Source organism: Mytilus edulis, chromosome 14 (genome assembly GCF_963676685.1).
Source record: "Mytilus edulis chromosome 14, xbMytEdul2.2, whole genome shotgun sequence".
NCBI classification, from domain to species: domain Eukaryota; kingdom Metazoa; phylum Mollusca; class Bivalvia; order Mytilida; family Mytilidae; genus Mytilus; species Mytilus edulis.
The window spans coordinates 45,354,706-45,372,407 of NC_092357.1; the positions used below are offsets into that span (position 1 = coordinate 45,354,706).

General features: G+C 32.7%; 1 protein-coding gene across 1 annotated transcript in view; it reads left to right on the forward strand.

The window, feature by feature from the left end:
* The window catches only part of LOC139504245 (transient receptor potential cation channel subfamily M member-like 2), a 39,544-nt gene that overhangs the window by 1,282 nt on the left and 20,560 nt on the right, over positions 1 to 17,702 (forward strand). Inside the window, exons 2-11 of the mRNA XM_071294312.1 lie at positions 1,337 to 1,446; positions 2,515 to 2,580; positions 4,010 to 4,139; positions 6,274 to 6,411; positions 7,052 to 7,151; positions 7,613 to 7,673; positions 9,138 to 9,341; positions 10,262 to 10,402; positions 10,811 to 11,065; positions 11,806 to 11,980. Coding sequence (XP_071150413.1) covers positions 1,345 to 1,446; positions 2,515 to 2,580; positions 4,010 to 4,139; positions 6,274 to 6,411; positions 7,052 to 7,151; positions 7,613 to 7,673; positions 9,138 to 9,341; positions 10,262 to 10,402; positions 10,811 to 11,065; positions 11,806 to 11,980 — 1,372 coding nt within the window. The 5' untranslated portion in view covers positions 1,337 to 1,344. The remainder of the gene's footprint in view (positions 1 to 1,336; positions 1,447 to 2,514; positions 2,581 to 4,009; positions 4,140 to 6,273; positions 6,412 to 7,051; positions 7,152 to 7,612; positions 7,674 to 9,137; positions 9,342 to 10,261; positions 10,403 to 10,810; positions 11,066 to 11,805; positions 11,981 to 17,702) is intronic.

The following is a 17,702-nucleotide window of genomic DNA, read 5'->3' on the forward strand; positions in this document are numbered from 1 at the left end:
CGAATATAACAAAATTAATGGACATGTTTTGATAATATAATACCAGTATAGTTCGTAGGGAAAGTTTCTTTAAAAGAAAAATACTGATGTGCCATTTTATACTAAGAAGTGTTTTTTTACAACAAAACAGATATTGATCCCTCATTTTATGTGTAGTCATATTTACATTGAAGGGTCACTCTCATTCGAGGAGTTGTTCCCAACCTTTTGGATAGATTTCGTCATAACGACAGTTTTCTTTTCTTGACCATCGTAAATGAAAAAGTTGAGACGTAAAGCTATGGTTGAAACACGTGTGTCACTCAAACGACTTTAAAGAAGTCTCCCTAATCAATTACCTATATTATTTTGTCATTCAATTCAATCAACACCTTTATTAATTAGTCTTTTGTTGTCGATAGCTATAAAATGCAATCAGCTGATTATAGATTTTCTGTCCAAATCTTAACAAGGTCAAGGTGAATTTCGAGTATTGTCTGATAGGGTTAAGTCCGAGAAATTTGAATAAAAGTAATTAAACAAGATGGAGGAAAATAAATCGTTATATATATTTCTTTCGGCAAATTCTTTCGCAAATGACGAATTTTTATCGCCACAATTATTATTGACCGCCAGCGGAAACCCTGGTTGAGTACCTTCCCACGGTAAATGTTTTGAGTTATACTTAATAATGCCATCTGTACTGACTTCAGGGATTTCATGTAATGCCGTTTTAAGACTTTGTTTACTTAATATGTACCTTTTACATGCATAAATTGATTTATATCACTTCTTATGTATTTCTGTCATTTGTTCATTCAGTAAATTATGTCTTGCCTTTATTTTTTTCTAGGTTCGCATAGTAATAGAACTAAACATTTGATGCCTAACAAATCTTGTCAACATTGTTTCTAATACATTTTACATATACCGACGAAGAGCTATGCTCCTTATTTAGCTTTAAAAATGGCTGGTGTTACCACTTGATCAAATACTTTCAAGTTTTAACACATTGATTTTGATTTTGACGATATTATGAAGTTTAAACTTAATTTTCCTCAATAACTATGGCGTTGTTAGTTGTTAAGTAAAAGGAGATTCCATTGAATGAAATCTTTTCAGATTTAATGAAATGAGATGAAAAATAAAAAATCACATTCTTTCGGAATTTAATGTGTTTATTTTTGTGTTTTTGTGATTGATTCTTGGAAGTAATGTTTAGGTAAAACTAATCATAGCGTTCATTGCTAAACTATAGAATGCATTACAGAAAACACGTGTTTGTTATCTAACTATAGATTCATGTTTTTTTGCAACTACATTATTTATATTAAATCAGTACTATATTCCCCTGTAGAGTTAATCATGCAGTTATCAAAAGAGGAAGACGATGGCAATATAGAAGATATTGATATAACAACTTGGAAATCATGGACATATAAAAAACTGCGGCAAAATTACAAGCTGGTAACGTTTTGATTAAGCTGGTATAGATTGTAAATTGAAACAAATTAAAATAAATATAAATTTTTGTAACAAATTTAATCATAAATATTCAAAAATATTCTTGAAAATAAAACAGATTATAGATATATGGGCGAATGCAGTGTTCATCATTTTACATGATATTAGTACTAAATAATAGGAACAAATATATTGAAGTCGTTATATGTCCTATTTGTTACAAAAGCATTGTATTTCGCTTGTTTCATGACAAAAAATTGAACATTTTCAAATAAATTCCTGGGTCGAAAAGCTTTTTTTTCGATGTCTGCCTTTCATGCAATTTCATGTGGTAAGTCATTTAAGCAAGTGAAGTTTATATCGGCCATCTTCTGTGTTGGTGAAAAATGAACACTATGCAAGACTGTAATTCATATATAAATAAGAATATGTGGTATTATTGGCACTGAGACGAATATCATCCGAAGAAAAAAAAACTGACGTAGGAGGGTAACAACAAAGTCATCTTACAGAATTCATCAATGATTTAAATGCCAGTTAAAAAGGCTCCGAAATGGCAAATGTAAAAACGTTCAGAAAACTAACAACCTGATTTATGAAAAAAAAAACGAAAAACAAATACAGTAATTAGCACTAACATAGTGAATACTGATCTAAAACACTGCATAATAACACCATAAATGACGTCCTCTTGTAGCTGAAACTAAAAGTATTTTCCAAAAAAAAAAAAACGCACGAAGGGTATACTGTTACTATAAAATTAAATCAATCATGTGAACAAATTATTTGTTTTAATAAATTTTGCCAATGATCTGTACTGATGTAATCCATCGATACATATATAAAAAGTAAAAAGGAGTTATTGTATGATTGCTAATGTGAAGTAATGCATACGGGAAAACAAACCGAACGTATGTAAACATCGTTTTTTTCAAATGTAAATTTAACTATTGATGAACACGGAATCTCCACGCTATTATACATATAATACTACTATTCCTCTTGCAGTAACCAAATTAACAATAAATCAATAGTAAATCATTGAGGACGGTTTTTTTTAAATGTTTTCAGTATATGAAAAGTGATGACAGCGCGGGGATTCTTTTAAAGTCAAGACTACAATATCATACAAAACGGGTATGTATGAATACCTATCATGCTTTGCCTATTAATGTGACATCTTTGCGACAACTGTTCGCCATCTTATAGCCTGTGATTATTCAGGACTTAAACCATGATTAACATATACTTATTTTTTATTTAGCATAATTATCAAACAGCTGCAAATATGAAAAAAAGCAAATGTTCCTTCTTCTCTTAAAGGGATTGAAACCCTTTAATGAGAATTCATGGCAATACCGCCTCAACCAACTAGACAATTATGGACTTCATCAGTCGGCGCTATATATGGTTGTAACTCGAATTTCAAGCATTGAGGCAAGAAGATACCTTGCAGATCAGCTGATTTTTGTATTTCGTCAAGAATTTTTTAATTTTTTTTTGCCATGTCATCAGATTTAATTAGTATATGGGTAACATGCATTGCACCAATCTGTCTATCGTGTCATTTGACGACTTGCAATCGATTACCAGTTGACGCAAATGTCATATACATGTCTCGCATATGACGTTGCGTAATCAAATTTGATTGACATGTTCTTGTATTAAAATATTGATCTAGTCATGGGTGGTCTATAACGAATCACATCTCCCTTTTAGAAAATGCCTGTATCCAGTCAGGAATATGACAGTTGTTGTCCATCCATTTGATTTCGCCATTTGATTAGGAACATTCCGTTTTGAATTTTGCTCGGAGTTCAGTATTTTTGTGATTTTACTTTATAAATTGTAGTTAGAATGAAAAGAGGACATGCTGACTTGAAATTTATTCATTTTTCCTTCGGCCTATTTCATTTTTTTCTTAATCAATTGCAGTAATATAGAAATGCACAATTATCATTTAGAGATGCAAACATATTTTAAAGCGGAATGATGAAGTAATTTTGCGCTCATGGCAGTATGTTTTACCTGGTCAATTAGGTCAAAATAAGATCAAATGTATTATTCACTTGTAAGTCAATATTTGAACCTCAGTTGCACCCGTTACTATACAGCCTTTATTTGAAATTTTAATTAAGAGGTTTCACATACAATATGAAAGAATATCAATATTGAGTAATAAAGTAGCAGCAATTTAAACACAATTCTTTCAGCTATTTTGCCAATAAGATACCACCTTTATCGTGTGTAACATGCTCAGACCATGATTTACATTATTTTTGTTTTAAATCAAACTGACCTGGTTATATAACCTATAAATCTATGAGATGAATTCAAACTGATCTGATTATCATGGATCCAGTTATTTGACGAATAATGCCCCTTTAAGTAATTAGCGCAACGTCAATGATCTGGAAAGTTTCCTAACCTCAGGTAATGTATAAATTGATTCAGTTCGTCAGTGTATAACATACGAAACTATCCTGTAAACAAATGATCGACCCCTTTTCAGACAATTATATTTTGTAACATTAAAGCATTGCAAATATGCATTTTTTCCAAATAGACATGGTGTTGCGGGCGACACACTCGAGATATGATCTATTCTGACCAAAAATGTGTCAAACGTTTTTTTAGAGACATTGGTAAACTCCTGAAACGTATCTTACAGGACGAATCGTATGATGTTTACATAGGTGAGTAGCCGTTTCAAACTAATACTTAGCATACAATTATATTTGAATTGAACTATAAACATGGTATTCCAGTATTTTGATATTCAAGTGTATTGTATAGAGTTTACGAACTGTACGTGTATATCAATCATCTATCATCAGTGAAACCAACAATAGCACGTAAGGGGGCTCGCGGTTCTAAATCATTTTTTTTTAATTTTATATAGGATTTCGCTATAATTTTCACACACAGAGGTATTACACAAATTCCCCAAAATTTGGGCATTGTAATATACATATGTTATATGTAACTTATTCATTATCGGTATTCGTTTAAGAGAAAGAATATTATAAAACAAGAACATATAAAATGATGTCAACTCACTGTGCCTTTACAAAAATTTCAATTTTATATCTTAGAAGGTGTGGTATGAGTGCCAATAAGACAATTAACCTTCCAAGTAGCCACCATGTTAAAAATGTTAACAGTTATGGATCAAAGTACGGTCATCAACGAGCTACACATCTTCCAAAAATTACTAGTGTAAACCAGTTCAAACAGTAAAATTAATGATCTAGTATATTCAAAAATGAGAAACATTCATGCATCACACCACACACGATAAACACTGAAATTCAGGCTAATGACTTATAAAAGATACATAAATACGCAGCGGGTTTACCGTTTTCCCTGGCGCCAACCTAAACCTCTACGTTTACCAGAGACAGTAGTGCAACATTACAACATAAAAAGATACACTATTAATTGGTATATACTAGTTGTTTTAATGATAACAAAGTATAATAAAATATGTAGTTAAATACAGATATCTACATTATAAACAATAATGATAATACCCCAGTTCCACTAAAGGACGACCGCAACACACTCACCGCGATTTGAAATAAAATGAGATCGTGGTGAGGTCGCGCTATGAGCGGCATTCAAATGTAGATGTTCGTTGTTTCGACGATGCTACTACGGCTGCATTACGAGTCAATAACAATCCTGCTATGATTATACCACGTTCTAACCATGCTCATTATCTGGCTTCATTGCGATTATCATCATTATAACACGATCTTATCACGCTATTACCATGATCTTACCACGTTCAAACTGACCGCGATCTAACTACGCTCTCATTAATAACGCCAACATAGTGTTCAATATATTAAATACTGTTCCAATCTTTCTACATGTCATTTATACGTAGTATTCTCGAAAACAACACAGGCATGCCATTAAATTCTATTAGAACTCGTGGGCGTGGTGGTAGGGGTAGAACAACTAGAGTCAGATTGGCATCTAATACAAATCTTGATCCAGTAGAGATGTTAGACCAATCAATCCAACTTGAATCACATCGTATTGCTGATCCATCAAGATCAAATGACGATATTTTATAAAAACATGTCGGGAATACTACAGATATGATTGAACTGTTGGAAGTCATGTATGGACATGAGGTCCACATAACATACAGACAAAAAACCTGAAGAGCTTTCAATTAATTATTGTGAAAATAACAATGAGCAAAGCTAGAACTTTACGTGGTTGTAGAAAGAACGTAGTCAGGTCGTAATACGAGCGTGTAAGGACAGCATGGGTGTGTAAGAATCGTTCTATGGTCTTTAATAGTAGTAAAGTCGTAGTAGAAGCGTTATAAGGTCGCGCGGAGAACGTGATGGTCGTAGTGAGGTCGAAGTAACGTCGCTGTGAAATCGTAGTGCAATCTTTCTGATAGGAATCGCGATTTCGCCACGATGGTACTTTGATCTTACCACGAACTTGATACGCTGTCACTGTTATTCTCTACGACCCAATTTCGCCACGACAACACCAAGATTGTTTTGTTCAAAAATGGACACGCTCAAAGCAGTCATGAAGACCCAACCTCGCCCGTACACCAACCTTACTTACATTGTGCAAGTTTCGTCTTAACCGGTACAAGAATGATAGTGACCCGAATTATTGTATTTTTTATATTGATTTTCAATCTTTTGAAAGCATTTCCAAAAATAGGTCAGAATTGATAACATTGAATGTTTCTATTCTTTGTTGATAATTATCAGCATATATGATTTATATTTCCATTTTGTTATTTGTCCTCTTCAAAGATGACATCAAGTAGACATCATTAACCTTTTGCAGATATAGAAGAGAGCGATGAAATAAAAAGAAGAGATGTTATTATTTGGTCAGTCATACTTAATAAACGTGACGATGTAATGTTTTTATTGAAAAATGGATTGACAGAAGATGCAAACCATACCAAAGGGACATGTTTATGTAAATATACTTATATATATTCAACATTATGGTGCAATATAAATAAAAAAGCATCATCAGTTTTCGAAAACAAAAACCAAAGAGGTTGATGTGGTACACAATATTTCATATTGAACCGTAGCAAACCAAAATCACAAGAGGATGGAACAATAAAACTGACCCCAATAAAATTGAGAATGGACATGCTGAATGTGTCAAAGCGACAACAACCCGACCATAGAACAGACAAGCGCCGAATTTATTTTTAAGACATGAGCAGTCCTCGTTAAACCTTTTCGAGGGCACAACCCAGTAAAACACATCTGAAGGAATTGCATTAACTCCCTACATGTATGATGCCAAACCAGGCACATCGTCTACCGATATAAATATATCAGAATCCAGACAACAAATGTCGCGGTAGCAATTAGCGTGTATAGTAAATGGAACATCTCATGAAGTATTATGTGTTTTAATGAACAACTCATTTGTTGTTTACATACAATTTCGAATGCAAATCGGGATTTGGTCAAAGAGACAACACACCGACCAAAGAGCAGATAATAGCCAAAGGCTAACAAGGGACGAAAGAATGCACACATACACAAGTGGGTATATGTATATTGTAGTATTCAAATATGATAAGTTTATTCTTAAACAGATGCAGCTTTGTTTGCTAGTGCGATGTTGAAGGTGTTATCCAAGCTAGCAGATGCTGAAGAAAACATGGATCTTGGAGCATCATTTATGGAAAATTCGAGGTAAATTCACAGTCTTTGTTCAGTGAGTTTCTTGTCATCAGCATTATCTTAACGAAAAAAATCATAATGCAAACTGAAATGCTTGATTATATACATGTAATTTATAGACTACAATGACAGATTGTAAAAAAGAAATAGTTGTTTTGATATTTCAAATCCATTTATTTGTGAAATGAAGCCGATACTCAAATTCGTGTTATTTAATTTGTTCACTTATAACAAGGCCACAAGTAAAGAAGCCATTTCTCAGATTTTTGTTGAAACTTTGCCCATCGTTCCTCCATAATTAGCCGGATTCTGGTAACACGTTTATGCTACAGCATGTAGTGGGGTTATTCTGTAAATGTTCAATAAATAGTAAAAAACATGACAGTGTTCAGTAAAACGGAACAAATACAGGGTCAGCTATAAAGGAATAACACTATATAAAGCTATTATCATTTACTTGCTCCTTCATGTAGGTTTTCGCATTTTAAGATTCACAGAGAAACAAAACTGTACTTGCAAATTATTCAGTTAATTGTAATTATTGCAAATTGACTATCTACCTGCATTGCCGATTTTTTTTTATTTCATCAAGGTTTTTTGAGATTTTAGCCTGCAATATTAATGGTGTAGCACAAATGTATTCGAATGACACAGAAAATACTAACCCAACCTGTAAAGGAATATGGTTGTTCAATGAAGACTGTTATGAAGATTTCTGCAAATAATGAGCCAATGCAGTTTATGGGTACAACAGCATGCCAAACGAAACTTAAAAGTATTTGGAGAGAACATACATGTATGTCTATATTAACGTCTAAAGAAATGGTTTGTTTCAAAAAAAAATTTTTTTTTCGTGCAAATAAAATAAAATGATATTCAGACATTCATTATGTGTATCTTAAAAAACTGGAAGGACAAAAATTATATTGAAATAGGGTTATCTTATATAATTAACAACCTTGTTAGAGTTTTAGAATTTCACAAACAGGGCTGTGATTTGCTTTTGTGATCGCATAAATGAGAATGACGCACATAATCCAACAAATTGATACCGAATACAATGTCATCACAGTGATGGATAACTTGATCAATAACATTATTTGTTAATATAAAATAGAAGATAAGGTGTGATTGCCAATGAGACAAATCTTCACAAGAAACCATATGTTACAGAAATTAGCTCTACGTTTGTTATTTTAACAGACCTATTTTAAGTATTTAAATACGAAACCTGCATTGCCTCAAGGAAAAAAAGAACATCTGTAGATTTTCTTTAATTTCTCCTTTAGTTTTTAATGATACGAAATAATACGTAATTCAGAGAGTGATTGAATCAATCGTTTACATAGAGCAAACTTGATTTTAACTTGGTTAAAGATTGGACACGATTGTTTAGTACATACCTTGCTCTTTTCCTCAGTATTCAACAAGAGTTGACTTTCACTCTTTTGGTAGTAATCAGCATCAAGATATAACATAGCTGTATCTTAAATTTGCAAGTGCCATGTTTTGCAATGATGCATCTTTTAAAAACAAGAGTAGGTGTAAGAATTGGGAAACGCATAGTGGGTGATGCATGTGTATCAAACTCGCTAAATAGTCAACGTATGCAGTTCCGCTACATCTGGAATTCATGCTATTTCCGCAATGTCTCCTTCCTTTTCATCTTCGAAATCGATTTATTTGATATGAGCTTTATTAAACTACTGTTTACTCAATTCAGTCTCGTTGACTCAACTAAATATTTTTTTTCAACAGAAGAGTTTCAAAAGCAATTTTGAATACCTCATGCATCACTGAAATAAATAGACAAATACATGTATATCAAAGAAATAATATAATACAGTAATAATACCAAGAAACGTTTTCGTTTAAAAAGAGATAATACCTAATATCTTTTTAAGCAGGATATGTGTAGCCTTTTCACTTACTCGTTTTATCGAAAACACTTCTGGAAATGATTTCATTTTTATATAATCTTCCATGTTATAATTTCAGATCCTTGCCTGCATTTTCTTTCCTTTTTTCATACCATGTATTAAATTTGTTGCAAACAAAAGTAGAGACAAAAATAATTATAAAGAACCATTTTTAAGAATTGACTGGTTAGGTTGTAGAGACTCATCAGAGGGTAAAATGTACTTGATAAAGGCGTTGTATTGGTTCTATGGTGCACCTGTGACAAAATTTTGGACAAATTTGGTAAGAACTCATTAATAGTTTTTTAATTCATGCAAGTTATACATATTATACGACAACATATATATTTTAAAAACTATGATTAAAAAGAATAACATGACCAAACGTCTATTTTAAAACAAAAATCGTCTCTTTGTTTCTAGTTCGCTTAAATTAAATAACGAATCAGAATTCAATCAGTGAAATGTTTGACAACGAGCAATAACTATGATAATTTAATGCAATTTTAGGAAATGAGTCATGTTTTTAACACACACATCATTAAGGTACGAAATGATATATCCAATAATTGTGATGATGTTTTATATGGAAATTATAAAGATGAAATATCGATTCAATTGATTTTTCGATTTTTATAGGATTATATTTTCCTAGAAATATTAAGAAATAAAAAAATAAATCGAGAGAATTGCGTATTCCTACAGTATATGTATACATTTTAACAATGTTGATCACTATGTAACTTTCATTGCTATTTCTTGCATATCTATTATTTTACAAGAGCGGACCCTAAAGGAATAATTTTGACACACCTTTAGTAAAGTTCTTGTAGAAACTGAACCAAACATTGAACTCTATATGGAATTTTTATTAAAAATTAATGTTTTTTCGTTTTAAATTGTATTTATTACATCAATGGTTAAATGGAATTTACTGTGTAAATTCTTTCACAAAGCGATGACATTGTTTGTTTACTCTTCTTGGACTTCATATCTTTTATCTCATATTTCGATTTTCACTTATATAAACTCTGGTTTCGAATATTCGTTTCTACGTTTGCCTGCATGATGTAAGAATTAAATGGATCAGCATAATTTTTTTTAATTTTTTTTATACATTAAGTTAGAATATTTGTTTATTAATATTTCCAAATGTCCTTGTCTTGATTCGTAATTATAATTTATTTGTAACATCTTTTCCAGATCTCCTATCTCTTGATGCTTTGCTGCTTCAGCTTCTTCGTTCTTACAAATCTACACCCAATTTCTGATGGTCAACTCTCGTCTATGGAGTTCTGTATTTTCTTTTGGATTTTGACTTTGTTATTAGAAGAACTTCGACAGGTAAACATATCAATATACATAAAATGAATAAATAAACACAATCGAATTGTCCCCTTTAAAACATACGTGTTGACCAGATGCATTTTTGGTGGTGTTACATCTTACGAAATTTAATTTAATTATTTTTGCAAAGAATTCCGCTCAAGCTTGTGTTAGGGGACACCTTAAATTTGCTGTAAGGTGAATTATTTTATAGAAAAGATATGCAAAATTTGTAGAGGCTGGCCATTTGTTTACCTTACTCACCATTGCGTCGTTATTTATAATTGGTTACTTATGATTAAGTGTACACATAAATATAAATCAATAGTCAACTTGATATCGAATCAGTCCTTGTTCTATCGAGAATGTATTCTGATTAAAAAATCGGTTTCAATACATAACGTTGATCAAATATGTGTTTTCCAGATATGTCAGAGAGAACAACGCCTCTTATGGCACAGAATATGTAGCTGGTGGACAGACAATTGGAACAAATTTGACGCAGTCATGTACATTATGTATTTATTGTCAGTCATTCTAAGATTTTCAATGAAAAAGGATGATTTTGTATGGGCACGGATGGCGTACAGTGTAACCCTTGCCTTCTTTATCTTGCGCACATTACAATTCTTCTACGTTGCAAAAAATACTGGACCGAAGATTATCATGATAGGTAAAATGGTAGGTAAACTGTACTTGACATAATGTGTATTACCTAAATATGTTAGTATCCTAAATTAGTTATGTATGCATTTGTTTGTACTGTAATTCGGTCACGCCATATAGGCGAGAGGGTTTGCTAGCCATCAAACCAAGTATAACCAACAATTTCTTTCTAAAAATATCCCGTACCAAGTCGGAAATACGGCAATTCTCATCACATTGTTCGTTTATATGTATGTTGGCTTTTGTTTTTGTAGCAGTTCAGTGTTACTGTTGTTCCCTGTTTTGTCATCGTATCGTTTGTGCGTTTCCCTTGGTGTTGGTTTTGGTTTTGACTGAAATTTGGTTAGATGTAATAGATAATTGAATATTTAACAGCGGTAAACTAGTATTGCCTTTATCTATATCTATTTCCGATACACATATCCTTTATCAGTCATTTATGAGACTTTAGGATTATACGACAGTTTAACGGGTTTTAAAGTATGACAGTTACTGTAAATACACTAAAAAGAACTAATAGACGACGACATCCTGAAATATCGTTCGTGTTGTTTTCATACTTTTTCGGATGCACTCAGCAGAATTTAACCCAATCAACTTGCTCGCAAATGAATTCTATACGGACGCCATCACGAGTTGGTTTACCGTTATGTAATAAACGTTTCACAAATGCATAAGTCGATAACATCTGACAATGAAACAAAAATTATGAATTGATTAATAAGTCGTTTACTATATAGATCTATTTATTTCAGATGACTGATTTGCAATTTTTCATCATGATTTTTGCGGTTGTTCTTGTGAGCTTTGGAATAATTACACAGGCTAATTTGTATCCTAATTCGGAACCAACATTTCAGCTTTTAAAAAATGTGGTATATCTACCGTATTGGCAGATGTACGGTGAATTGTTTCTTGAAACAATAGAAGGTAAACACTTGGAACATTCATAATCATTATAGAGTTATATTAAATAACAAAATGATTTTTATATCTTTATTCCTTATAAGTCGATTTGCATTTTTACAGAGTTTTTTAACAGTGTTTTATGAACAAACAATTAAAAAAATCAAAGTATCAATTTGGAATAGACGGTTTTTTTTGTCAAATAAGTATAGCCGTTTATTCCTTATAGCCTCCAAATAATGTCCAAGTGCATTTATTACCCACAAGATAAGCACAGATATATGTACTTTGTTTATCCTTAAAAACTATAGGAATATAAGAAACAAAGATCTACAGTGCTTAGTATATGATACTTTAATACTTACATGCATTGTATGGTCACGCTGCTCTTTCCATTTCAAATTTCACTCGTGTATATAAAAGGTGAAAAATACTTAGAATTGTTCAACATGATGTTATTTTCTTTTCTATTCTAATCTTATTGATGGAAAGTTTTCTTTAAATGTTTTTCACACGATGTGCTTATAATGGTACTATAACAACATGTTTGTATATAAACCTGTATGGCAATGGATTTATTGCTTTCGATTAATTAAGCATGAACACATTCACTAGTACTTTATAAATAAAATATATTATTTTAAGTCCTTATAGCAAATAACTATTTCTTTATATTGATTTACCCTTATTTAAAACAACATAAAAGTCTAGTCATTTAGTTCAAATATTAAAACACAGTGTAATCAAGTTGGATATATAGTTACGCAAATTGTATGATTGATAATTGAAATTCACTTCTTGTTTTTTTTGTTTTTTGATAATTTGAAACTGCGACTCGATCAAATGTATGTAATGATTATACATCTCCCATTCCATAAAATTGTATTCGAAGTACGTTACACACATTTATCATTTACTTCTAGTGTTCATCAGAATGAAATACGTCTACATATATCGGTATTATAGCAGACTTGTGTTTGTACTAATACGTCAAAATTGCATTTAATTGATAAATTTTCGTTAACTAATCAAGAATTTTCTCAATATACTGCTGAAATTGACCCCAAGGGACTTACTTTAAATACATCAAATTTATACGGTAATAACTTTTCTTTCCTGGATTAAGTTACATGTACTATGTTTCAAACGGTAAACTAAACACTGAAATGTACGACAAAAGGGACGATTTTTCGTTCCCTATTGTTATTTTTTTCATTTTTAGATGGTGATGTTACTTTGGAACCATCTTACAGTGTTTATATTTCACAGCTCGTTTGCTATGCCCGTGTCTGTTGTGACGTTTTTGATTTTGACGAACGCAATCTATTTATTACTGGTAGATTATTAAACCAGGGATATCGTTACCATAAATTACTCAAAACCTTTACTAAATTTTTCAATATATATAAAGATTTGGTTTTGAAGTTTGGATGTACCTGTAGAAAACTTATTTCAAACCCGATAGTATATCCTCATTTTTACGGAAATGTTGTTAACCGTGCTCGGAAATTTAGAAATGATCCTTGTAAACTTATCGCTCCTTGAAATAACTTATTCTAAATGGTTACCAATTTAACACTGTAATAAGATCATTGAATATGATTGTTTTTATTGGTATAAATATTGATTTTGTTATAAGTAAATTAAAAGCAAACTAAATATTACTAGTATGTTATATACATATAGACATTCATGGATCTACAATCTGTCGATACCTGTAACTGGCATTGCACAAAGTCATGTTTTTCTCCGACTGTTTATGAAGTCTTTACACTAAATCCATTGGATGTGTACGGATTGATAATTTTGTCTTAGATGCATGATTTTTTAATTAGTTGCTAGTTGCTTTGAACTAGCTGTCAGATAACTGCGAGTACTCTCAGATCTGTTCCTAGTGTCGTTTTGATGTCGGGATGTACAAGTACCCGGCCACGTCCACTTGTAATTTATGTCCATCTGATGAGTTAAGCCTTTTTTAACTGATTTTTATAGTTTGTTCTTATATTGTACTGTTATACCACTGTCGCAGGTTAGGGGAGGGTTGGATCCCACTAACATGTTTAACCCCGCCACATTATTTATATATGTGCCTGTCCGAAGTCAGGAGCCTGTAATTCAGTGGTTGTCGTTTATGTGTTACATATTTGTTTTTCGTTCATTTTTTTTTATTCAAATAAGGCCGTTAGTTTTCTCGTTTAAATTGTTTTACGTTGTCATATCGGGGCCATTTATAGCTGACTATGCGGTATGGGCTTTGCTCATTTTTGAAGGCCGTACAGTGACCTATAGTTGTTAATCTCTCTGTCATTTTGGTCTCTTGTGGACAATTGTCTCATTGGCAATCATACCACATATAATCTTTTTATATCATAATTTGATATATGAATATTTAGTGTGAGCAAACTGAAAGTTTAAAATTTAACCCTCTCAATTATAAGACTTCCGCAAATTGTCAAATTATATCATAAGGAGCATAGAGCTACTGTTCACCAGCTACAGTTGGGTGCAGACAAAGCATTACATGTAAACGGGCCTTAAAAGTTAACGCGGCGTTTACTCGCGTGCACTTCATGTAAACGCCGCGTTAACTCTGCGTTAACTCCGAAATTTAAGTAGACATAAATAGTAAACGGGCGTTTACTTTCGCGTTTACCTCCGCGTTAACGCAAAAACCGCGCGTCTTCTAATTTTGTAAAGAGTAAACGGGCGTTTACTTCGCGTTAACGCGAAAAAGGCGTGTCTTCCAATTTTAGATAATAAAGTAAACGCCCGTTTACTGTTTGTAGTAAACGCGCGTTAACGCAGATTGTCCTCGTATCCTGGATACACTGACCTAATATATCACATGATAAGGTACATCAAAATATCCGTCTGTCCATTTTCGATCAACATATTGACGATTGCATTTAATGAAATGACACCTCTTTAATTAATTTATTGAAAATTAATAATTGCATATAAGAACAAAATGGAAATTCGTTCTGGAACTGTAAAACCTACAAGACTTTCAGTTTACATTCGTGAGAGGATATTAAGTTTAAGAAGATCTGGCAAAAACATTACTGAAGTTAGAGATGAGTTGATACGATCAGATAATGTTCAAGTTTCTAGACAGGGGATAAGTGCATTTCTACGACGATTCCGTCAGAGTGGATCTGTTACTGACTTTAAAGTAAACACTAGACAGAAAATGTTACAGGAAGTACATCTAGAGTTTATTGACGAAACAATTCGTAATGACCGAGAAATATCCGCAAGAGAGGTTGCTAAATTACTAACTGAACGTTTCCACATACCTGTCAGCGAAACCACAATAAAGAGAGCACGCCAACGTTTGGGATGGAAACATTCTCCGACCCAATATTGCCAGATGGTCCGTGAAGCTAACAAGCCAAAAAGGGTGAACTATGCGTTAGAGTGTATTATAAACCGAGAGACATTTGACAATGTGATTTTTACTGACGAAACAACTGTTAAAATACAATCGTCTACACGCTATTCATTTCGCAAAGAAGGAGAAGAAACACAAGCAAAGGGAAAACCTAAACATCCATATCAGGTGCGTAAAAACATCTTTATTCTAACTGTTTATCGGTGTAGTATATATATATCACTGTGTCATAATTTCATGAATCGATAAATTAGATTTTAAACACACGCATCCCCCCCCTTCCCCCCCCCAAAAAAAAATACTACGGAAGCGTATGTTTTCCTATCCGTCTTTATTTCTTTATATTACCTTGACCTACAATATGAAACTGAAAGTGAATCGCAAGCAGCACAGTACACATCATGTCACATGAAATATGAACAATTGTATTTTAAGATGATATTAGCAGCCATGCGTATGAAGGTCATTGACAGGTATGGTGTTTTTAAAATAAAATCTTCCCACGAATCATGCTAGCTCTCGCAGGCACAGTCTCTGTTTCTGTCACCCCCTCCCCCTTTCCGTCAACTAACCACACTCGTTCTTTGCCTCCTTAATATGCGAAGGGAGGTACACTTTTACAGTACTATTCCAAATAATTATGCATAGGCGGGTCCAAGGGGGTGGGGAGGGGTGCCGCCCCCCTTTCGTGTGGAAAATTTGGTTGATTATGTAGGGAATCACTAAAGCATGACTGAACCCCCAACCTCTTAGGTTAGTCAGAGAGCCCATTCTTATGTAAAGTTCTGTATCCACCACTAAATTGACGTCTCGTGAGGCTGTTTTATTTTCTTTGATAATATCCTATATATGAGTCAGAACCTATTTCCATTAAAAGCATCACCTTTGCCACAGTCACGGGGGGGTCTCAACATGGGATTTTGGGTACAGGTGTGCAGCTGGGATTTTAAAAACACCCCCCATTCATATATTGAATAATTGTGAAATCCCTACCTATACATATATTTCACAGCGAAATCATAACCCATTCATATATTTATGACCCATTGATATATCACAATCGGTCAATTACTACCTATTGATATATTTCCTCGGTAAAATTGCACCCCATTGATATATTTGACGGATCAAAAAAGGGACCCATTCCAGCGGCACATATGTATATACCTTTATATAGGAAGAGACCCCCCCCCCCGTGGCCACAGTCCAAAAATGAGAGAATCATGACCGGGGGAGGGGCTTACCTTCATTGGAGGGGTCTGATCCCATATCCTGCTTAATGTTTTGTCGAGGGGGATAGGAGGGGTCGATCTGATCCCGAAATCCCAGACTTAAAAACACAAAATTCTGAGATCCCGAAATTCGAAGAAAAAAAAGAATTCCATGATCCCAAAAGGGCCAATCCTGAAATCCTGAGCTTGAAAACACCCAATCCCGGAGTCACAATAAAGGAGCTATCCCCTTTGTTGAATTCATGTTTTCACTCAACAATAATTATAGACTTTCACGTATCTCGCTTACAAAAATCAGATATCCTGCATCAAACTGGGACCATAATGAGACCCACTTCATTACAAAAAATGGTAAAATATCTTGCCAGATGAAGTTATTAGTTATTTCAGGTGCATGACAATAAAATGCAAACTTTCTTTAAGATTAAAATCAGTCAGGGGTACCACTTAAACAAGTGATTTCAAAATAATCTACCTCTTTGAGTGATTTTGGCTGCGAAATATTTAAAATTTTCACAGACTTTTGATGTTTTTCAAAATTACTGAAACAAGTAGTTTGAAAAGTTAAAATGTAATCACTTCATTAAGTGTTTATAACATTTTTTGGATATTTTTCCCACAAGCTTGATTTTTTTATTGATAAAAAGACCAGAATTCAATTGAAAAAAAAACTACAATGTACATTACATGTATGTATATATGCAGAAATTGTCAAAAATTTGCTTGTTTTAAAAGCATGCCAGTTTTTACAGTTTATTTATAGACAAAAAATATATTACAGTCATTTAAAAATTCACTGAAATAGGTGAATGAAATCACTTGTTTAAGTTGCACCCCCTGAGTCAGACTGATAATAAAATCAACTATTTCAAATCAAATAATTTTTTTTCAAGAATACCAGTTGAAGAATGATGCAGGTAACAATATCCACTTATACATGTTATATCAATTTGAGCATGTTTAGACTTTTCATGATAAGGATGATTTATAATATTTTCACCAATTTGACACTAAAAGAACTTAATCAGTGAAAGCTTTTTAATGAATTTTTACACATTTTAATAATCTAGGAAGTTCAACCTCCAAATCTGCTCCCAGACAGTTATACAACTTCAACTTTACA